Source organism: Podarcis erhardii (assembly GCF_964252035.2).
Source record: "Podarcis erhardii genome assembly, chromosome: Z".
Taxonomy (NCBI): Eukaryota; Metazoa; Chordata; class Lepidosauria; order Squamata; family Lacertidae; genus Podarcis; species Podarcis erhardii.
In genome coordinates, this window is record NC_138504.1 from 22,140,660 (window position 1) to 22,165,470 (window position 24,811).

Sequence of the window (24,811 nt, forward strand, 5' to 3'; positions counted from 1 at the left end):
ACGGGAGCACACCCCGTCGCGGGGATTCGAACCGCCAACCTTCTGTTCGGCAAGTCCTAGGCTCTGTGGTTTAACCCACAGTGCCACCTGCGTGCCACAGCGCCAGGTAGGGCAAAAGGCAAGGAGCCCGGCAGTAGGGGGAGTCTCCATGCTCCTACCTACTGAGGGTGACACTGAGGATAAGGGGGAATAATAAGCTGGCAGCCAGTACTGTCTCTTGGACTGGATATAAGACGGCAGGCTGGCACCCCATCTGCCCTAAAAGGATGTGCTCATAGCTCAGGTAAAAGTCACAGAAGTGTGCAGTAACAAAAGGGTCTGAAAAGCCAGGAAGCACAATTAAGCTATTTTGGGTAGGCCTATCAGCAGCCCTGTTTCCTGAGGAACGCTTAGGAGAGCTGCAGACTGAAAAGCCAGAACAAATAAATTCGCCCCAGCTTTGCCCTCATTTCAGATCAGCGGGGCAGGGTTCAGGATCAAGTGCAGCCAGGTCTCTGCTGGGCCTACTCTGCCTAGGGCTAGCTCAACCTGTCCCAGCTACAAGTTATCCTTTGTTCTGCTTGCTTTACCTAAATACCACAAACAAACAAAGTATCTTGGCGCTAATCATCACACATGCATAAAAACAAGACAAAAGTCATTTAACCTCTGGGCAGCGATTCACAAATAACTGACAGACTGAGCAAGACACATCAGAAGCAGGCATTTGAAACAAATTGCTGGCTTGATATTGTATTAATTAGGCAACATATTCCCCAACCAAGGCACAGATGCACTAAACATCCTGTTTCTTGCAGGAGCAAGGCACCCTCAATAGTGCCTCTCTGGCTGAAGACAAAGATTGGCTAGGGATACATGGTGCAAGGTAAGCTGGTCCCAGACTGTGTATTAAGATGAAGAATTTGACTTTGTAGCCTATAGACAGCTAGTACAGATCCTTTGTGTGTTACTCAAAGGAGAATGTCTTCCTGACCCCAACCATCTCACATCCTGCAGCAAAAGAAAACCCACACTTTGGAAACAAATATATGGGTTCATTACCCAACTGACGGTAAGCCCCCTCAGCACCCTCACAGAACTACAATTCCCAAGGTTTCCGTGGAGAGGGTTAGTTTTCAATATGAGCGGTACCAAAAGGTGTATTTTTTAAAAACAACAACCACCAGGAATGACACTCATTGTTTCTGGCATGCCACTAAGTTGTACAGGGCATCCTTGGTGCCAGCCCACAGGATCTGTCCATTCAAATTGCCTGAACTGCTGTTGATAAAACTCAGAAGAAGAGAGCCGCTTTTCAGTGGAGCGATAACAAGGGAGAGATGGGCTGCTGCCAAGTCAAATTAATTTATCCACAGGGAACTAAGCCAATCTGGAGGTCCTAACTGCATGTCGTTTTGACATTCCAGAGAACACCAGGAATGCGCATACCATTCCAATTTGAAAGAGCACCCTGTGAAAGTACCCAGCTGAGAACAACAGTTGTGCTTTCAGAGTCTAAAAGGAACACAAAACCAGCCAAGAAGTTAACCTGCATGCCACAAACAAACAAAGCCAAGAACTTTTATTTCTAAAGGGCACAGAATTTCCTAGCATTACTGTAAACAAAATAAAAGGAAACTCTGAAGCAACTGGAATTTGATGTGGCTGCTTGAGTCTAGCTGGGCTTTTCGGCTTTTCACTTTTTGAAAAGGCAACTTTTTTTCACTTTCTGGAAAAGTCGGGAACCTTTATCAAGCCAAGGCTCCATTCATTTCTGGGAAATCTTCTGGGGGCCACGTGCTTATAGTGTGCAGGGCCAGAGACAGAAGTGAACAGAGTAACACATGCAAATTTTAGCTTTGTATGGGAGGCTTGGCTTCCTACAGTAGCCTATAAACACTCACAAACCCATCTCTCTCCAGGGAAGCAAGAGGCAGTTCCAGAGTTCAAAGACCCATCCTGCCTGGCAAAGGCACACAAGAAGGATGCAAAGCAGGGCGAGTGAGAGTGTGACCCAGAGAAAGGAGGGGTGGCTGGGGACCTGGTAAGAATCCCAAAGGCCAGGAAGAGAGACCTAGAGGGCTGAGCTTTTGGAAAATTTTGCTGGCCCGGGTACATGCCTGCTCCTCCTTTCCTATCAGCTTGTATATTTGTAAATCAAATGAGATAAACATAGCACAAATCTCCAAAACTTCCTCCTTACAAAGAAACTGATCCTGTAAAAATGATATGGGGCACACAAACAAATCCTCCAGAAGACTAGATATGTTACCCTATTGAACCAAAAAAAAAGATCAACCAAGGTATTCCAAGCCTACAAAGTCATTCAACTGAGACAGTTGCTTCCTTTTGTCCTCAATGAAACATAAAGGGCTTGGGTTCAGACATAGCTTGTGGAGGACATGAATATACCCAATTTGCCCTTAGGGATTTTTTGGTAAAGCAACCAACCCTTCAGTTAAAGCTGTTGGAAGAGATGACTCAAACAAGGTAAATGCATAACCTGGTTATAGACAAGTCATTGTTTAGCTACACAGTGGCACCTTGGGTTACAGACGCTTCAGGTTACAGGTTACAGGTTAAAGACGCTTCAGGTTACAGGCTCCGCTAACCCAGAAATAGTACCTCGGGTTAAGAACTTTGCTTCAGGATGAGAACAGCAGGCAGCAGGAGGCCCCATTAGCTAAAGTGGTACCTCAGGTTAAGAACAGTTTCAGTTTAAGAATGGACCTCCAGAACGAATTAAGTTCTTAACCCAAGGTACCACTGTAGTGTGAACAAGATCATAAAGCAAGGGCTGGTGAAACTGAGCCCCTCTGAATGTTGCTTAACTAGAATTCACAACATCTCCTGTTACTGGTTATGCTGACTAGGGATTGTGGCAGTTGGAGTCCAACACTATTGGGGGGGGGTGTCAAAGGCTCCCCACTCCTGCCTGAAAGACTACCAGCTTTACTGCTACAGAAACTTTTGTTAGCTACAGACTACTTCACCAGTTGCATATTGTGATACATTAGTAAACAAGCTCATCTCACAAGAAGTTTGGCAACCTTTAAGTGCCAAACGGTGCCACAAGATTTAGAGTATTTAGATGTAGAGTTTCCTGAAGGCTACATAAACATAACACCCTGGAATCTTACAGCTCACTCTTCTTCCTTAAAAAGAACATTAATAAACACAAGCTGGTTTTTTCCTCTGCCACTGCCATTTCCAGATACTCAGGTTGCACAAACCTTGACAACATTCCACTGAGAGAAGCAAGAGGTAAACTTGCAATAAATCAAGAGACAGGACTCATTGATGGAAGCAAAATGCCATCTTGGCTTTGACTTTTTTCACTTTCTATTTCAGTAGCAAACCAGAGTCAGAAGTGATTCAAAAGCAGATCAAAGGTGCTCTTCAATTATCAACCCTACAGATTAACCTCCTCACCAAATCTATCAATCATTTAATGCTTTAGTTTATTAATCTGCCAAAGAAAACTATTTAAAAACTTGTGGCCAAGTTTTCTCTCTCTTGAATGTGCAGAATGAAAGACATAGAGCCAGTTCACACCTAATGCTAAACCAAACTATGTCTTCAGGAGAATGCACAAACAAGTACCATAGGTTCCTCAACAGATCATGGTCACCATGCTCCTCCCCCAATCCTCCCGCTGCTGCTGTGCTAAGCCATGATTTGGTTTAGCCTGTCATCTGAACTTGGGTTTATGGTTTGTCTTGCTCCACTAGCAGCAGCAACAGGGCTGAAGAGAAGCAAAGAGATGTCATTCTCTGCCCCAGGAGCCAGTGCTTTTGGGCTAAATCACAGCTTGGCTTAATGCTCCATTTGAACCAACTTACTATGGTTTGGAGCTCTGTGGAATAGTCTGTGAGAAGGAGCACACGTTGTTTGGAAAAGAAAAGCAGGCAAGAATTTCTAAACTGTGGTTTGTGTTGTACATTTGGAAGCTGAAACTACAGTCTGGGTTCTAAGTTATGATTATTGCAGTCCATGGTTTAGTGTGATGTCTAAATTGAGACAATGCCACTCAGTGGTGCAGAGGCAGGTAGGGATGAGGTTCTGTCAATTATTTAACAACAGGGCAACAAGGCCAGCTCCTGGGGTGCTATTTGCTAATCTTCTGCATGCCAAATAAATAAGCTTTATTATGAGAGAAACCCATCAAGGAAACTAGGCACAAAAAGAGGTAGATTGGCATGGCATGCATGGATAAAAGGGAGGGCGTGGAGAAGGATTTCCAAAGTCCCAAGCAAAATGACACAAAACAGTGAACAAGCTTTTGAGTCCACCAGTATTCTTCATCAGGCTAGATGTTAAGCAAAGCAGGATTTGAGCAGAAAATGCTCAAAATGTGCAAAAAAACTCTAGCTTGGTGTTAAAGCCATAGTATGCACTGGCCAAACAAAATTCATGAAGGGGCGTGGCTATGGTTGTCACAGAGTGCCAGCGTTTACTACCACACCACTGATGTCACCACTTTAAGAAAACGGCCATGTGGACCTCACTCCTCAGTCTACCAAAGACTTCTAGCAATCCTGTTAATAGGGTGCTGAGTACCCTCAGCTGGTGCTGACATCTCTTCAGACCATAGGGCATTCAGGCACCATCAGGACATTTGCAGCAAAGAGCTCCAAGCACTTTCCCTGTTGCTCTGCATTGCATGAGGTCTGATAAAACATGACTATTTTTAGAAGTGGGTAATTACTGCTGAACTCTTGCTGCTTCTGCTGTCTCAGGCACTGGGGCTTTTTTGAGCCAAGAATCATACATGAAGTCATGTCACCTGCAAAAGCTTGTGCAGCTAGCAACAAAACATTCTGGGCAACTGGTGGACAATCAAAAAAGCACATGCATACAGTATATGTGTTTGATGGTGGCTTTGAAATGCATATGCAATGCACCAAAATGTTCAGGCAGGAGTTGTGCTGAAAGAATAAGAAAATACCCCCCCCCAAAAAAAAATCTCAAAAAATTAACTAGAAAAGATGTAATGGTTTCAGATGGTGAACTTTTTTTAGTGAAAACTAAACACACCTCACCAAGTGTGAATTGCTAAGACTAGATACATTTAGGACTGATGATATGGACTAGCTTCAAGGTCACCAAGCCATTTCCTTCATGTGTGTGCCTTGAAGGCACATACAGGTAATATCACAAATGGTAATGACACATTTAAGCTACATGAGAATCAGCCTCTGTAAAGTTCTCATCCCACCATAGATAGGATAGTACAGAACCGGGATCTGGGACCTTCTGTAACGAAGCCACTGCTAAGCTACAGTGCTTCCCTCAGACCCAGACGCTTGGAGAACTTCATCAAAAAAAGAAGCTTTGAACGTGCAGGAAACCCCAGTACACTTGAAGAACCATATTAAGCAGCCCAGCTCCCCCAGACATTTCACCTTGCACATTGGACAAGCCTGTACATTGCTTCAAAGGATCCAGAATATTTACCTTCACTCTCCCTCTCCTCATGAGCTAAGCCAGAGCAGGGTCCAGTGGGAGAACTGGTGGAGGATTATCTGCCAGGCTGCAAAAAGGCCAGAAGTCTAATCAAGGGGAGATGGCATCAGGTGCATCGTGCAGTCACCAGGTGATGGAACAGGCTCTACTTGCATAAAACTACTTGGGATGCTTCCAGACAGAGATTTATTGCAGAATCAGTGTTACTTTGGCACAGAAGTTTTTTTGCACTGTCCACATGACATAATTCTCAACAAAATGCCAGTGCGCATTTAAACATAATAATAATATGGGTTTCTGTTTTATCACAGAGAATCCGTCAATAAAAAAAAAAAAGTCTTCTATATCTGCAGTCACTGCTGGAGTGGAAGTTTGCTAGTGCATTTGGGGGAGAGGGGAGAGTCTCTGTCTTATCTGTTGTGGCATTTTGTGGGCAGTCTCTGTCACTTCGCCTCTACATCCATTTGCTCCTCACCTGAGCATTTGCTCCTCAACCAGCTATTTTGTTTCTGGTGATTTAAATTATATGGACATACCGGGTACCTATTTCCACATGCTGAGGCATGCTGGAATTTCAGCAGGCCAGTTTGGAGGAGCTATTCTCTGAAGATCTAAATACATGTGGGAAATTTCCATGGAGACGGCAGGTGGCATTCAACTAAGAACAGAGTCACAAAATTAATGAACTACCTTAATCATATTCATTAGTTTTAATAGGTCTACTTCCTATAAATCACAGCATATACATCGGTTCCCTGGGAAGAGAAGATTGCTTGTTAAAGCACCCTGGTAACTGTGGCTCTATCAGGGGAATTGGGGGTGGGTTGCCTTCTAACAACTCTCAGCACCCTTAACAAACTACCAAGAGCCTTCTTGGTGGGTGCTCCCGAACTTTGAACTCCCTCCCTAGAGAAGCTAGACTGACTCCCTCCTTGTTGTTCTTCCGCCGGCAGGTGAAGATTTTCTTGTTCCAACAGGTTTTTAGGAACTGACTGCTTTGAATTAAAGCACTGCTGCTGTGCTGGTTTTATTGTACAGGCAGTGACCATTTCACACAAGGGTTCCGTTCCTTGCCCCCATGCATATATAAGCATCCTCCATCCCGGTCCACCCCTCCCCACCCTGTTCTGCCTTCTTCTGGGTCCAAAAGGACCCACATGGCGGCAATAGCACGTCACAATTTGACAAGCCTAAAATGGTCTCCACCTGTACTTACTGGCATGTTTAAAACAAATTTTATATATAAATATAGTTTTAATTCTATCAATATTTAATTGTAATTTAATTACTGGTTTTTCTATGTTTTTAAAGATTCTTGTTTTTATCAATAAGCCGCCTTGAGTCACATCAGGAAAAAGGCTGGGTATAAATTAACAGCAGCAGCACCAGCAGCAAGACAAGAAAAATACAGTTCCAAGCATTCTTTGGGTGGAGCTATGGCTGTTTAAAGAAGTATCACAGTGCCTTTGTATTATATTGTATTCAGATGATCAAATTACAAATATAATAAGGATTAGAGAAGGCAGCCAGCAAGATGATAGATTTAGAGAAAAGTGGGACATATTTCATATCACTTGGAATGAAAGGATACAGGAAAGAGACAATAGATCCATATAAGCTATTGGGGAAGATAAAGACTTAAATATATCCAAGATCAAGTTGTCTACAAAATGTGCTTGGTTTGAGTAATTTCTTCTTAGTGCTGTGATTAGATTACAAATTAAATTGGAATGAATGAGCAGCTTGCATTGAATAATGCTGAATTTCTCTGAACAGTGTGCATTTAATATTTATAAAACATTTGTTTATCTGCAGATAGATGCATTCAGGCTTCAGTTTTGTATTCAATAATTATACTACTAAAATGTGCATATTTAAATTTTATTCTTAAGGAAAGCAAAGAAACTTTCACCTCAGGAAAACACATATTTTTGTGTTTTAAAAAACACAAACAAAAATATACACTACCTAACGTCAAAGAGTTAATTTGGTATGATACGGTAACAACCTCTTATTGTCTTAGAAAAAGAAAAGTGTGGGGGAAGAACAGCAGAGTTGTGTTCTGATGCAAAAACCTAGAAGATCACATTGCTTCCGATAACTTGACAAGAAAGTAAACTAAAAGCAGCTGGTTTTACTCCAGGGAGACAGAGATTGTCAGATGGGCCTCTCACTTGACACCATTTCAAGCTGCATATGTATTTAACATGAGGAAGCCAGTATTCCTTCGGGTAGGTAGGAGCCAACACAAGCTCTGCAAAATTAAACTGAGCATTTGTGCTGTCCAGATTTTATCCTAGCAAGCTTACTTAGTGCATGTAGTACAATAGACAGTGGAAAGGGCAAAATGGGAGGAATAATAATAATAATAATAATAATAATAATAATAATAATAATGAACTAGGAGAGCAGAATTAGGAGTTATTTTGAAGACTTCTGCAAGGTATTCAAAGGAATGGTGAAGGGTAGCTTTATTAATGTAAGTGAAAGTTGCCCTTTAGACAGGTATACTTAAAACTAATATTTATTCTGCGGCAATGGCCACAGTATGAAAGCTTGCTTGTGGGAATGTTTGTATGTTTTTAAAAAGCACTTCAAATGATCGTTCATTATACAACACAGCATAATGCATAGAGTCCTTTATAAAAGTTGATGTACAAGAACAAAATATTTCCTGATCAAATTAGATGTATTAACTGCCTCCAAACATACATTGTCCAAATATTCCAAAGTTTGTTAAAATTGTTCAGAAAGTCTTATGCATGTTCTTCAGCCTCAAGAAAGGACTAGTTTCACTAAAGAAACCAGCAGTCTACTGCACATTTTTTAAGAATTGTAAAAGAATTTTAACAATCTATTTGTCTTAGCAACAACCCTGTAAGGTAGACCACTGTTCCTTTTTTTTTTTTTTACACTAAAGATAATCAAAATGGACAGGCAACAATTTGTCCAAGACCACCCAGCAAAAAGCAAAAAACACAACAACCCCAAAACCCACACAGCTAAAAAAAGTCATGAATCCATGATTACTCTATCTGCTAAGTTGGTGGGGGGGGGGAGCAACTTACTTTCTCACAATATCTACTTTTAAATGAAATTTAACTTACAGGTCTTGTGCTGCTGATGTCTGGTGTCAGCTTCCTGGCAAAATTCACCTAGTTCAGAATTCTGTTTCTAAGGCATCCAGATAATTGCTTCTAGAATCAATTGCCCTCAGGCTCTCCTACCCAGAGGTTTACACAGAACAGCCTTCTGCAACCTGGTGCCCTCCAGATGTTAATGCAATAATGTAACATCCTTGTGGGCTCAGACTGGAGGCTCAGGTACTCTGGCATCACTGGTGGCCAAGCAGAGGCCTGTGGGAAATTAATGAGGGGGACCTCAGTGCAACAACACTCTTCCCCACTTGTAATTCTCAGCAACTGGTCTACAGAGGCATACCACCTCTGATACTGGAGCTAATATATAGAGGTCATGACTAGTAGTCACTGATAGTCCTTGTCCTCCACCAGGCATCCCCAAACTCGGCCCACCAACTGTTTTGGCACTACAACTCCCATCATCCCTAGCTAACAGGACCAGTGGTCAGGGATGATGGGAATTGTAGTCCCAAAACGGCTGGAGGGCAGCTTGTCCTCCATGAATATACTCCTTTTAAAGCCAACCAAGTTGGTGGCCCTTGCCAACCTGGGCCTGTGAAAGAAAATTCCACCATGTAACCCAGACAAATACGTTCTTCTGTCTGTCCTGACTTTCCCAACATTCAACTTTATTAGATGGCTCTAGTTGTGAGAGGGGCAAGAAAAACTTCTCTATCCACTTTCTCCAAACCATGCATAATTCTTTATTCTGTGTTTGCTTTAGTTGCTCTTGTCTGGACCTTATCCAGCTGCACAATATGCTTTCTGAGATGAAGCAAACCCAAACTGTATACAGTATTCCCAGCGTGTCCAACATTTGTTTAACAACGTTATGATACTGGCAGTTTTATTATCAATCCGTTTCCTAATTATTCCTTACCTGGGCTTCACCTTTTTCGCAGCTGCCACACACTGGGTCACAATCTTCATCAAGCTAACTATGAATCCAAGATCTTATTCCTAGTCTCTCACCACCAGTTCAGACTCCATAGGCGTATACATGGGTTTTATTTTCTGCAATAGTATGTGCCACTTTGCACTTGCTTTCATTGAATAACATTTGCTAATTTAATTACCATTCATGCAACTTGAAAAGATTCTTTCAGATCTCTCTGCAATGCCCTTCTGTTCGTACCTCCAGTACAACTGAGTGTCATCAGTAAACTTGGCTGCCAAGCAGCTCAACCCAAACTAATTTATGAACAACTTAAAAAGCACTGGTCCCAATATGAATCCTTGAGGGACCTCACTTCTTAAAAGCCTCCACTGTGAGAATTGCCTATTGATCCCTACTCTCTACTTTTTCTTAAACAAGTTAGTGGTTAAAATTACTGATGTATAAGAGGACCTGTTCTTCCCCACCAACCCACTCAATGACTGCTAAGCTTATCAAGTGTCTTTCAGGGTGGTGATTAATCAACAGTTTTTTCAAAGTTTAAATACACAGTGTTGACTGGATCACCTCTACTTATAAGTTTTTCAACACTCTCAAAAGAAGTGTTCAGTGTTTCTCAAACTTGAGTCTCCAGCTATTGTTATGACTACAATTCCCACCATCCCTGACCACTGGTCCAGCTAGCAACGGATGATGGAAGGTTATACCTGTACTCCAACAAAAGCTGGGAACCCAAGTTTGAGAAATACTTGTTAGACAGAACCTAGCCTTACAGCTGGAGCAGATTTAGGGTTTTTCAATGGTCCAAGGGCATGCCATCTCAAAGCAGGGTGAGCTAGGTGCTGGGCTATGGGTAGGAGGTGTGAGGCTCTGACAGGGTCCTTGAGTCCTTCTGCCTCTGTTCCAAAGCCTAGCTAGCACTTTCCCAGCTTGGGGAAGGAGATAGGAGGGCTCTAGGTCCCTGCCAGAGCCTTTGTGCCTCCTTCACAAAGCCAGGTACCTCCTTACCCACCTTTGGGAAAGCAGCGCAAGGACTGGGGTGGGGTGGAGGAATGCCAAATTTTGCTCTCGCGCAGGGCAACATAGTACCCAAGTCTGCCACTGCTTGCAGAAGCCACGCCAGTTCCTCTCTATGTGCTATAATTCTACCTTCAATAATGCTTTCTATCTGGTTAGGTGGGGCCAAGTGCCCTGCTTGGTCATCTTACCCATTTCCATTTCCATTCCCACCCCACCCCCCAATTTCAAGCTGAATTGCTAACTTTATGCCTGACTTTGAAATCAGAAGATCTAGAAAACCTGATTAATCTTTTGTGTGTGTGTGTGTGTGGATGTGGATGTGCCTTTTGAGTTTGCATGTTGCCGCTGCAGAACCCAGTATCAGACATGCCATTGTTCCTCTCCTTAAAACATATGCTTGGAAACAAAGCACTTTAAAAAAGAAGAAGAAATAAAACAAGCATACGCTTGGGTCAAAACAACTAACTTCCAACTAACTTCCGTCTGCAATGCAGTGTGGCAAAACGTTATCAGGTTTCAAAAAGATGCCTTCCAGCAACCTCCTGCTTCTTTTTAAAGCACTGAGCACCTCCCAAATCATCATAGCCATAACCCCAATTACTGCTTTTCAATGTGAAGAGTCTGCCCTTTGGCAGTCTCTGAAATTCAGCCAAACCATGTTTGACTTTTACATGCTTGGAAATGGCTTTTTGCCTAGTCCAAAATAAACACTACATAAAACCTCAACAATTGCTGGAGGGCATTCACTGAACATGATGGGTTATCCATCCACTACTTTAAAAGTTCAGCAAAGGAATATGAACACAGCTGTAAGTTTGTCTTCACATTGTCTACTACATCCCCATTGTGTTCTGGGATTTTGGCTTGGCCCAGGCCATTTGGTTATCACATTTTTAAAAAGTCCCGGCATCCACCTAGAGCAGGGGTTGGCAAGGTTTACCTCGCCTGGGCCAGTTCACTCCAGTGGAGATCTCTCCGTGGGCCGGATTCCATGTGCGATTTCTGGCACCGCAGAAGTGAGTCCCCACGCCGCGCTGGTTTAGCGCAGCGGGCGGGGACTTGCTGAGCAGGCGACTCGATTTGGGGGCAGCTCGTGGGCTGGTTAAACAACCCCCATGGGCCGCTTGTGGCCCATGGGCCTTATGTTGCCAACCCCTGACCTAGAGCCTTAACATTTAAAAATGAAGGTCAGAGCTTTCCCAAAGGAGCAACTGGTAATGCAGAACTTTGACTGTTGGGGACCTAGGTGTAACCCTCACACAAGGCAACTTATGGAAAGTGTGATTAGACTATGAACCCTTGATTTAACCTTTCCCCTCTAGGCAGGCCTGTGGAACTTGTGGCACTCCAGATGTTGCTAGGGGACAACTCCCATCAACTGCCATCATTGGCCACCTTAGCTGATGCTGATGGGAGCTTAAATCCAACAACATCTGGAGGGCCACAGGTTTCCACATTTGTAGCCTACTTGCTACTGGGATTTTCCAGTGAACCCGGGGAACTTTAGAATGAGGGCTGGGTGTATATGCAATGGGAGAGAGACGGTTATCATGTAGTAAAAATTCCTTGAGGGTTGTATATTTTTTTTAAGAGTCCCAGAACCTGTTAAGATGATTGAAATTAAAATAGTGTTTCTTAATAGTTTTGTGGAAGCACATATATCCATTTCCACACTGTCCTGAGTAGTGTTGTACAACTGTTGTTACACAGAAATCAAGATCTCGCAACAACAGATATAGTAAATGGCATTTTAAGGGATCTAAAAGCTGGGATTTTAACTCAGCTGTTTGCTTAGGTCTGCCAGGAAACTTGTCAGAGACATTAAAATAACTGTGTTTCCCTAAAGGCTGGTTGCTGTGCATTTCTGTGCTGTCACTGGAACAATGAATGCCTTTCAGAAAAAAAATATACTGACCTAACCCACATTTATAGATATTGTTCAGGCACAGCTGCATCTCAGTAATAGGTAGTAATGCTACCCAGTATTACCAAAATTTCATGATTAGCCCACCTTTCCTGAGCTTTCTTTAAGAAAATGCATAAGGCAGATTTAAACAATGCATGTACATTTTCATTAAATGGTAGCTCTTGAAGCTTAAATGATAGCACCCAAATTCAAACTAAACAGCAGCAGTAGAATGGAAGAAATAAGTAGCAATGTCAAGAACCTCTAATATCTAACCACAACATCAGAGGTGGAGATCTAAAAAGTCTCACATTTACAACACAGTGATATCACTATAATGGTAACAGCTTCCCCCAAAGAATCCAGGGAAATGTAGTTTTGTAAGGGTGCCTAGAGTTGTAGAAGTCTCTTATTCCCCTCACAGAGCTGCCATTTCCAGAGTTCCAGGCAAAGAGGGACTAAATGTTAAAAAGATATTGCAGTGCTTTAAATGTATGTGCAGATGTGGCCCAAATTTCAGAACCAAAAGGTCCTTAATTCTTGTCATGAAAGGATTTCAGAACCAAAACACAACAGAAGAGGCTCGTCTGTACTGTATTTGCAGATCTAGGGTGAATGCATCTGTGGCCCGCCATGGTTCAGCTCTGCCCAGACCTCAAACATGATGTGGAGCAAGATCTGCCCAGAAGACTCTGCCAATAACTCTGAAACCATGGGATCTGGGTTTCCCTACCCCAGGAATGGAGGTCCCCACACCATCTACCTGGGCTTCTAGCTGACTCTTGTACTGCCTCTACAAACACATTCTAGCCGACAAAAACACTCGGGGTGCAAATCAGGGCCAGTGAGTGGTGTAGTCTGGGGACAGTCCCAAGGGCCAGGCCTGGAGGGCCAAATCTGGCTCCCGGACAAGAGATTCCCCATCCCAGTCCTAGGGCCATAGCAGGAGCAGAGAAGACAATGGGCCAGGCAGATCAAGGGCTGATTGAGGCAGGAAGGGGCACCAGCCTTCTGGACCTGAGGAAACAGACATCGCCCTTCACACCAAGCCTTGAGCCAGGTCTCGGCCATTCTGCAAGGTTCCCAGCATCTGCTGCTTTAGCACAATACTGCTATGTGCCACCTCAATCTCCAAGCGGTGCGAGATTCCAAGGGTTGCAGGTATGCCTTAACCCAGAGTCTATGTTCACTTTTGGACAAGGGGACAGAGTCTTTATGATGCCTTTATGATATATGGTTTGTTTACACACATTTACAACCATAGCCTTCTGTGGGAGGGTTCCAAGCACCTCGTCCCAAGCAGCGCCAGCTTCTTCCAAAGGCAGCAGCATCCCTGCCTTGCAGCTTGCCTCCCTAACGCCAGCCCAGCCCAAGAAAAGCCACATCTCACCTGTGCTCACCTTGCTATCCTAAGCCCTGATTTTAGGAGAGGGGCCCTGGTCATCTGTATTCTCACACCTAGTTATTTGATGCTTTGTTGTGTTCAGACCCCCAGGCTCTCACCTCAAATGAAATTAGGCTGACTCCATTACCTTTGGACCCATGTTGATTTCACAGAATTAAGGATGTCCTCCAGCACACAGGGTCTGACTTAATTAGCCACCACACATGCTAATTAAAGGATTGGCAGGGACTATCACACAGTTTAAACAAATCTATGACAAAACAATAGCTTCATTGTTTAGCCATTGTTAACATTGCCCTGCTTGCCATCAACAAAGTTATTTACCAAGTGGGAATTTACCTTGGTATGCCTGGAACTACCTGGAACAACTATTTCTGTCTCTCTATCTCTCCGCTTCACCCACTCCAGTTTGGTCATTTGCATTATCCTGCTAATGACCAGGAATATATATACAGTATATGTATCAAGTGAAGTAGGGGAGGGAGCTGTTCCTATCGTTGGGCAGAGTGAGGAAGCCAGTGCAGCTGGCGGTTTTGAGTACCATGAAAGGGCAACAAAAGGTTACTGATTTAAATATTTGCTTGCAATGAGAGGAACCTGTGGGATTTCTCAGGTTCAAATTCCCACTCAGCCACAAAGCTCACTAGCTGGCCTTGGGTCAGCTGCTATTACTGGCTCAAGGTACCTTGCAGGGTTGTTGCAATGATAAAAAATATTTGGGGAAAAGGGGTTGTATTTGCTGCTTTGAATTCCTTAATTGAAAAGGTGGGGTGCATAGAAATAAATAACTTGACCAGTCCTGAGTACTGTACTGTGATCCTTGACCAGGGGGAGGCGAAGGGGAGGTTGCTTCTCCAGAAAGGAAATGTCTCTAAGTTGCCTTTATCATCCTTAATCTTCCCTGGAAACACAATGTGGTGCACAGTCTCACCTGCTGCACATGGGAAACAGAACTCTGAATGTTGTGGCATTAGCCCTTAAGCCTGAGTGAGTTTGTCAAATGAGATTTAGTACCAGACTGATCACATTATATTGCCCCTCTGCATCTCAGGAACAATAAAGATTATGGGTTTAAGTCTGTAAATATTTATTGGTGTGTGTTTATGTGTGTGTGTTTTAAAATGGCTCTTCTGGACCCTAATAACCTGTGGGAACTTTACAAGGAGACTGTACCCTGCAGGATTAAGCCATGCCTTGAAAAGGACTGAGGAAACATGGGAGACCACACCCAACAGAAGGCAGGGGAAGGAACAGAAATCATACTTAAAAGGTGTGACTGGCAGATTGCCTCCCAGAAGGAAAACTGGAATCTGTGCCAAATGCCTTAGCTAATCATTTCTTAGGGTTTTTATTTTTTGTTAAGTCATTGTTCTGCTGGGTCATTTCACTGGGCAAAACATTCATCCAGTCAGAATATCAGGACTACTTCCAGAGAATATTTTTAAAGTACAGTGGTACCTCGGGTTACAGACGCTTCAGGTTACAGATGCTTCAGGTTACTGACGCTTCAGGTTACAGACGCTTCAGGTTACAGACTCTGCTAACCCAGAAATAGTACCTTGGGCTAAGAACCTTGCTTCAGGATGAGAACAGAAATCGTGCTCCGGCGGCGTGGTGGCAGCGAGAGCCCCATTAGCTAAAGTGGTGCTTCAGGTTAAGAACAGTTTCAGGTTAAGAATGGACCTCCAGAACGAATTAAGTTCTTAACCTGAGGTACCACTGTATGGGGGCAGGGGGAGAGATCATCACCAATAGTAAATACCATGTTCAAAGGAGCAGAAACTACACTAGAGGCTGCTAACTGAGGGGAAATGTTGCTGCTGGTACTTTTGTGAAACCCTGAAAGGTCTATATCCCCTCTAAATCCACAGGGCACAAGAATCAGTGCTTTGTACTGCCTCAGCCTGTCCTACATTGAACACATCTCCTTAAAAATGCCCATGTGGCACTTGGTGCCAAGACTGAGTGCCTACCCTCCCTATCCTGAGCAGAGGTGCAAAGAACTTCGCTCTGTGAGTGACTGCACTGGTGACCTTTTATTCCTATTGATGGGACAGCTGTGTCATGGCTGCACCATTTTGTGCTTAGATTTCCCCACTATTTTAGATGCAGCAATCATTCTGCATTATGCCAAAATCCAATAGCGGCCATTTCTTTGTTTTGTCACACCCATACAGTGCTCAATACCACCACCCTTCCCATGACAGTCATTATGTGACTGCTGTCCACGGAATGTTCTCAAATTTCCAAATGTGTCCACAGGCACAAAAAGGCAGGTCATGCCTGAACTAGACAATAACTACCCCCACCCCCAAAATGTGCTCATTTATCCTCAATTGCGTCACATTTGTTTATTTGGTTTACACCATGCCTCCCTATTCGGAAAAAGTATTCTTTGTGTGTTGTCCAGTCGTTAGAGGTGGCATTTTGTTTGTACTGAAAGACTAATGTTCGTCATTACAAACAAACATCATCAGCTGCATGCAGTTGATTAGAGGCACCTGGCTTTGTAGTATGCAATGGGACTCACATATGAAAGGTTGCCCAGGCTATAGATTCCTATATAAAGATAAAAGGACCCCTGACTGTTAGGTCCAGTTGTGGATGACTCAGGGGTTGCGGCACTCATCTCGCTTTACTGGCCGAGGGAGCCGGCGTACAGCTTCCGGGTCATGTGGCCAGCATGACTAAGCTGCTTCTGGCAAACCAGAGCAGCGCACAGATATATACCCTACGTCATATCCTTTATGATTATTACAAATAAGCACCACCAATTGCCCATGGCAGAGTCCATGCACATGGATGCTAGCACACACTTGCTATAGCACTCAAAGCAACTGTCAGTGTCTTGAGCTGTTAAAAGTAAGTACTCTCTGCTGTGGAATCCCTTTTGTTGTGTGAAGTCTACCCCCCTGAGGAGGGGGTAACATTATAGCCTATATAAAAGCCCAAGCTGCATGACCTATATATGAAGTGCATTATCAGCAGGCTGCATAAGAGGAAAGGTTTTTTAAAACAACAACAACAACAACAACAACAACAACAACAACAACAACAACAACAACAACAAACACATGCTGTTCCCATGCTCTTTTTATACCATAAACTCTATTCAAGTGGCCCATCTTGCTTATTCAAAATGTGTACAAGTTTTCCTTCCAAATTCAAAAGAGAATTGGGTCCAGGAGCCCATAAAGTTTGATATACCTTGATAGTCACTCATTATTTATGGAACCAACCCCTCCATTAAGGTCCTTTGACGAGCACACAGGGCAGAGTCTTTGCTCTCATTTCTTGATGGGTTTTAGACAAAGAAAGCAAAAGCAGGAATCCATCCAAATTTGCACTTTGTGTTGGGAGAGATCTCAGAAGCAATGACAGAGACTCACACAACTTATCCAAATTCCAGCATTAACTAGGCAAAAAGAGCCTCCCCACTCCAGAGACCTCTGCATATAGCATAGAATTTGGGAGAGGGATGGGCTTCTCTTTCCCTTTAAACTGGGCTCTTGGAAAAAGCAAAAGCAGTTCCAATTCAGGAGTGAAGTACCTTTGGGCCTCCAGGTGTTGCTGAACTACAACTGCCATCCCCTAGCAAGCATGGCTAATGGTCAGGGATGATGGAAGATGCAGTTTAGCAACATCTGGAAGGTCAAAGTTCCCCACACTGGCCACAGGCCACTGCAAATATAATACAATGTCTTATTAACACATACACGCAACATGAATATACACACTGTTTAAAATGCAATGAAAATTAAACTAAACATTGAAACTTCCTGGGGTTACTCTTACATTTAGCTTGTTCAATTAATAAGGAACCTTTACAAACCACTGACATTGGGTTCAGAATCAGCTCAATTCTCCCAATTCGCAAAAATGGCAAAATCAACAAATTCCTCTGTACTGTACTTTGCACAGAGGAAAACTTTACATTAGCGATCTGAGGCAGGAGCAGTCACCGTGGGGAACTGAATTTATGAGGCTCTCCATAAGGAAAGACCCCGATCTTAGGCTGCCACCCAAGATCAAAATTTGACTGATTCACCAAGCATTTCCAAATGGCAATGGAAGGAGCCATTTTCTTTGGATTTGTTTTTCAATTCATTTTATTATTGGTGTCATCCACATGCAACCACAAACATGGTTGGTGTTGTAGACCAGGAATAAGGAACCTGTGGCCCTGAAGATATTTCTGGATTACAACACTCATCTAGGGAGGGGAGAATCTGACACCTCTGTTTCTCTTCCGTTTCTTGTTTTCCCATTCTTAAGTTCAGTTCTCTGCATTTCTACATCAACTGTTAATTAAAAAAAAAAAGTTCTCATGAAAAGTTCTCATTTTAGTATAAATTTCTCCCAATATACACATTTTTGCAATCACATTTCCTTAATACAACACAGTTTTCACCAATTCACCAATATAGGCACGCTTATGCACTTTACCACAGTATATGGACTTTTTAATGCATTACGTGGCTGGAGAACTGCATTGCAAAACTCATTTTTTTTTGCAAAGTTTCAAAGATTGCTTTGATCACATCCATTTTAAGACATTCTTGCACCAAGATGTCAACATTTTAGTGTGAATTTTCCCTAACAAAACTAATTTCTGCTATGATTTTTGAGATCAAGTGTCAGCAACAATTGTCACCCTAAGAAAAATACCTACACTGTAAGCTCCTTCTTGCTAAAAGCAGTATTTTAGCAATCACACTTATAGCCATGCACAGGGCCAGCAAACCCGCGAGGCAAAGTGAGGCGACTGACTTAAGGGGCACAAGTGCAGCAGATCCTGATGTAGATCTATATTCAGGGCCGGCCCACCCATGAGACAAGGTGAGGCAACTGACTCAGGCAGAAGGATTCACCAGGCAGCATATCCTGATGTCAAAATCCCACCCCCTTGCTCCTGATGTAGATCTTCCCTCACTTCTTTTTCCATGGCGAGGAGAGAGGTGCCATTTTGTGGTTCACCTTAGGTGCCAAAATGTCTTAGGCCGGTCCTGTGTCAACCAGATGTCAATAGGAAGACCACAAACAGGATCTGAGTGCAAAATCACTCTGCCATGGGAGCATATTCACCCAGTGCTTTTCCAGCTGCACTGGCTCCCGGTGGAGTACAGGGTGAAGGTGCTGCTTTTGACCTTTAAAGCCCTTCACGGCCTAGGACCCTCATACCTACGGGACCGCCTCTCCCGGTATGCCCCACGGAGAGCCCCAAGGTCCATAAATAACAACACCCTAGTGGTCCCGGGCCCTAAGGAAGTTAGATTGGCTTCGACCAGAGCCAGGGCCTTTTCAACTCTGGCTCCGGCCTGGTGGAACGCTCTGCCTCATGAGACCAGGGCCCTGCAGGATCTGATTTCTTTCCGCAGGGCCTGAAAGACAGAGTTGTTCCGCCTGGCCTTTGGCTTGGAGCCAATTTGATTCCCTCCCCCTCTTTCTTTTTTCTTTCTCCTCCTGTGATGAGCCTGCATTTTAACATTTTAATGTTTCAATATTTTAATTGTTGTATTTTAATCTTGTTTTTAAGTTGTATTCATTCAACTTGTTTTTATTATTGCTTGTTAGCCGCCCTGAGCCCGGCCTTGGCTGGGGAGGGCGGGGTATAAATAAATATTATTATTATTATTATTATTATTATTATTATTATTATTATTATTATTAAATCATTCCCCCCACTGGCATTTCACAGCAGCTGGTATTCAGAGTCATCATAGCTAGTAGCCACTGACAACCTTATCTTCTTACGAATTTGTCCAATCGTCTTTCAAATCCATCCATCTTGGTGGCCATCCCAACATCATGTGGGAGCAAATCCCATAGTTAAACTGGGTGCTGTGAGAAGTAGTTTCTTTTGCTTGTCCTGAATTTTCCAACATCAAGCTTTACTTTATGTCTCCATGTATTATTAGGCAGGTGGCAAAGTTCACAAACTGGAACACCGACTTCTGGGTTTGCAGCGTTTTATTTCCAAGTTGTTTATAAACTAAGCTGTTCTAAAAGCAAGGTACCACTTTATTCCTTTTCCCCCGTTAACTAAAAAGCACCAAATCTTGTAACATCCCTACATTTCCATTTCTGCACCTTTTCCAGTCACGATATAGGCACCAAATGCTTCCTTAAACCAAGGTTTACAATTGCCAAAACGTAATGTCTAGTTGACATTTTGGAGTAAGACAGCTCTGAAGTCTTATTTTTCAAATAATGAACTAACTGTTATTGATTATCAGTTAAACATCTGGCTAGTTCAGATGACAACCTTGAGCTAGCTTAAGAACATTGAGAACTTAGAAAGTCCCTTGATCCAGGGACAGTCCACACACATATTGGCCTATTCTGGACTGCTCCTGCTCTAACTGCACAGAAAAAGCAGTTCGGTTCCAGAAATTCATTCTGATTGTTCAGATAAAATATAACTGATAGAATTCTAAAGGATGTGTTGCTAGTGTGTGAAAACATTCCAGATCCAATGACCTCCTGATGATGGAAACTGTGGCACTCAGACATCTTCACTTGGTTGCAAATGGTCAATAGCCAAGTACAAAATGCGCCTGGCGTCTCGCTATTTTCTAACACTGTTTCCAGTCTACAATATTATTTTTTAAGTGGTGCAATCAGAATTGTGCATAGTATGGCAAGTGTGGTCACAACATGTAGGAAGGAGCTGACTGAGTGGTCTTTCACATCAAAACTCAGCGGGGTGGGAGCAGGCAGTAAGAAGAACTGCATTACCAGCGTTTAAATGTTCTAACCATTTAGGCAGGAGTTGATCAGAGACTCAGCTGTTCCAACACAGCTGGGTGGGTGGTCTCCAAGTCACTCTGCTGATGGGTTTCTTTAGATTTAGAAGAAGGTGGATCCTGCTGCTTGGTAAACATCTGAAGCCACAATGCAAGAATAAAGAAACAATCCAAATCCACCTCAGAAGTGCTGTAAAAACTGGTGCAACTATCTCACCACTTCCTTATGAGTGTTTGCCACATGCACAGGCTCCCCCCTCCCATATAACTGTACAGTCATTTTGTCAGTTATTCTGCAATATTATCCACAAGAAACTGAACTGCCTGAAGTTCCAGTGTATACTGGATTCTGTCTTGCTGCATAAAGGCTGCACCTTAATTTTTGCAAGGTCTGGCTCACACATCACATTAAACTTAACTACCAGTACAGTGGTACCTCGGGTTACATACACTTCAGGTTACACACTCCGCTAAGAACAGAACTCAACTTAGCTAAAGTTGGTGCTTCAGGTTAAGAACAGTTTCAGGTTAAGAACGGACCTCCGGAACGAATTAAGTACTTAACCCGAGGTACCACTGTACTGTGGTTCAAAGGTGAGTTTCCCCTACATCCCTGGTGAGAGTTAAGCCACTGTTTGGCTTGCATTAAGTCCAAACCCAGGCTCTTTTATTATTTTTCTCCAAGAGGATGATGAGCTGTAACCAAGGTTTGCTCTGGGCTTACGGATCATGGCTTGTTTGTGGGAAAGAACCCATCAGTCAGGTTTCAGATGCAATGACAAACCAGACCATGGATTACCTCAGCTGCACAGCACTCTCAAATGTTGTTGGTTCCATGATGCAAATGCTAGTAAACTCTGGATTCCAAAATCAGCACTCTTGAGTTCAAATCTCTGTGGATCTGCATTGATTAGGCCATTGTCCAGTGACGGCACAAAATTCAGTCCACAGCTTCTATTGTTTAAAAGGTCAGTGGAAAATAATATGGGAAGCACCTTAATTGCTGTCTATCACAGAAGTTGACGCTACTGGGCAAGATGAACCAACAGTCTGACTTTTTTTTTTTACAAAGCAGCTCCTAGGATGCACTTTAAGAAAGCCTTCACTGGCATACAAAATGGTGCTTTGTGGTTAGAATGGGCCACTCACATGGCAGATCTGCCACAAGTACATTTCAAGTTGGGAATTTCTTTCTTTTTGAAAGCCAGCTTGTCCTGGAGCCCGAGAGTTATAATCATACACTAACAATGTTCTAAATTTTCCAAGCGCTGGGACCTTATGCACCCAAAATAGCAGAATCCATGCATTAGTGGGAGGTTATAAGCAGGTTCAGGGAACCCCAAGGTTTGAGCTAGTACAAAAATCTTCAGTAAACAGAGAAAGGATGAAATGGAACATCCTAATCAGACTCATTCCACACTGCAACATTTTGTTGCAGGCTTTATTTTATCATAGTTATATTCAGGTTTTTTGTCATATTATTTGCATTCCAACCTTCCTTCAAAGAGTGGGAGTAGGGAGATATATGGGATTTCCCCACTTTATCCTCCTAACAACCCTGTGAGGTAGGCAGAGACTGGTACTGTACAAAGCTACCCATTGAACTTAATGGCCAAGCAGAGCTTAGAACCAAGGTACCGTATATACTCAAGTATAAGCCGACCCGAATATAAGCCAAGGCACCTAATTTTAGCACAAAAAACTGGAAAACTTATTGATTCAAGTATAAGACGGTTCACCACACCACAAACCTGGTGGTGGCGGCTTCGGCGGAGAAAGAAGACTTACAGCCGGAAATGACAGCGGCGGCGGAGGAGGAAGGAGCAGCCCAAAAGGGCTCCTTTTGGGCCGCTGCCGCCCACTTCACTCGAGTATAAGCCGAGGGGGGCTTTTTCAACATAAAAAATGTGCTGGAAAAGTCGGCTTATACTCAAGTATATACAGTATATTGTGTTCTAAATTATATTGGTACCAAATTTACTTCTTAAAGGACCCTCCAATTCCTTATCCAAATGAAGCCACAGGGGCTACACCTGATTTACACACCTGACAATCAAGCACCTGATTTAGCTCTATTTCTGAAGTTACACAAGCCATGTCTGGAGAATAACAAGATTTACACATGCACACACACACCCTTTGAAGGGAGGTCTTATAGAAATGTAATAAAAACAAGAGCATCCAAGACTGTGGAACTGGACACTGAAAAGGGAAGAAACGAAACAGGAAAGGAACATGGGGCAGGTTAATGCTTAATTTCTATACCAGAGGGGGAAATCTGAGCCTTTGTATTCTGAACAGCAGGACAAGCCTGAAGAGTGGCGTTAAGTGGATTAAACGGATGCTTACCTCCTGGATAATCTCCATGAAATAAAAGTGCTTTTGCCAAAAAGGGGAAAGAATGAGAACTGAAACCCATTCCTTCCCTAGGTATAGTTTCGCCTAACCCCAGGAACATCGAAGTTGGTGGTTGCTACTCGAATGTAAGGGAAAGGCACTCTGTACATGCTAAGATGCACTCACATTATGCCTTCATGCATTCCAGCTAAACAGTTTTGTAGGCAGAAGGTGTGAAGGTGCAGATTAAGCCCTTCCTAGGTAAGCAAAAGATGACTTGCTGCTGCGACCCATGAATCACCAAATGCAGCAGAAGTCGACCCTGTTTACTCCACTTTTAAGCTTTTCCTAAAGTTATTAGTGAAAAACTTGCTAGGTTGCAAACAAGTTATCTCGGACAAGTATAGTACTTACATGGTTACGTGCTTATACATATATCTGTGACAAATCAATACAATAAAAAAAAATTAAAAGTTGGGGACTGGAAGGACCACCCTAAGCAAGCAGAAGCAATCTTGAATACAGTACTAGGATTCAGTACTGGAGCATGCAAAGTAATCAGTACAGATTAGAGTACTCCTTCCTCAAGGGTATTTGCAAAGAACTTTAAAGACTAAAGAGCACTATCCAAGTATGCTTCACTGGAAGCAAATCCTATTAAAGTCAATGGGGATTAAATTCCAGAAGAGGATCCATGTGTTGCTTTGGCAGCTGTAGACAGCAGCTGCATACCCATTTACCTGGGAGCAAGACAAAATGAAATTAATGGAACTTACTTCTGAGATGTCTATAAACATGTACATAATGATTGCACTGTCCAGAGTTTTGTGGCAACTGAAGAGAAAAACAATCCTACTGCATGTTTTCTCATGAATCAATCCAGTTGTTTTCAGTGGGAAATTACCCACCAGGTAATCAAGCACAGAGATAGTTGCCTTACTGTGGCATCAGCTTTCATAGTCTCAGCTTCTCATACTATGAAAGCTGATGCCACAGTAAGGGCAGGAAGTTGCACTGAGCACAACGGAGCTTGCCTCCGAGTAAGATTGCTTAGGATCATACTCATGTCAGCCTTGAAGATGCCGATAATACATAGGGTTGCCCCACCCCCCACCCCATCATAAAATGGCAGATAAAATAAAGCCTGCTAAAGATTGTCCCAAATTGCTTGCTACAATTTGCAAAAGCCACCCAGCCCATATTTTTTGTAAGCGAGCAGAGGAAATAAAAAAAATAAGGAAGGAAAATGGGGAAATGCCCTGAATGTAAGAGATCGCAGTACTGTAGGGAGAAACGGGAGAGAGGGAAGGGAAGGAGCCTGCTGCTGCAACTTTCCTTCAGTACAAAGGGGTGGGGGAAAGTTAGGAAGGAGAACAGCTTCTGGGCGAGGGAGGGGAGCAGGAGCCGCTGGCTTCTCCTTACCGCTGTGGAACCTGATGAAGAAGCGATGCAGACTACGATCACCATCCTGAAGAAGGGCGCAGGCGCTTTTTTGCGATGGCAGAACGAGCGCAGGAGGCCAGGAACAGTGTCTCAGCCAAAAGCGAGCGCAGGAGGATGGGGAGAGAGAGAAAGCGCGCAGGCGAAGAGGCGCAGCGCCGTGCAGTGTGGAAACACGGAATGCCCCGCCTCCTGCTACGAGCGGCAGCTGCTGCTATTGCTACGCATGGGACCCGCTCGCTGAACATCCAAACCCCGGAAGAAGCTGAGAGGGAGAGCATGTTTGTATCGCAGAATCGAAAGGAAGTAGGGGAAATTGCAGGGGTGATACAATCCGAAGCAGAACTGCGAAGGCTCGCTTATTTCCCGCGCCGGATCTGCTGGGCCTGGGCCATTCATGGAGGGGCGGGGAACGCGTTGCTGTTGATTTAGGGGTAAAGCTCTTTTTTCCGGAACGGGGAAACTATTTTGTTCACT

At 43.4% G+C, this 24,811-nt stretch overlaps 1 protein-coding gene across 1 annotated transcript in view; it reads right to left on the minus strand.

Moving 5' to 3' along the window:
• Window positions 1-24,541, minus strand: part of SH3BGRL (SH3 domain binding glutamate rich protein like) — a 41,451-nt gene extending 16,910 nt beyond the window's left edge. The window contains exon 1 of the mRNA XM_081848226.1: window positions 24,317-24,541. Coding sequence (XP_081704352.1) covers window positions 24,317-24,361 — 45 coding nt within the window. The 5' untranslated portion in view covers window positions 24,362-24,541. The remainder of the gene's footprint in view (window positions 1-24,316) is intronic.
• Window positions 24,542-24,811: the final 270 nt, after the last annotated feature.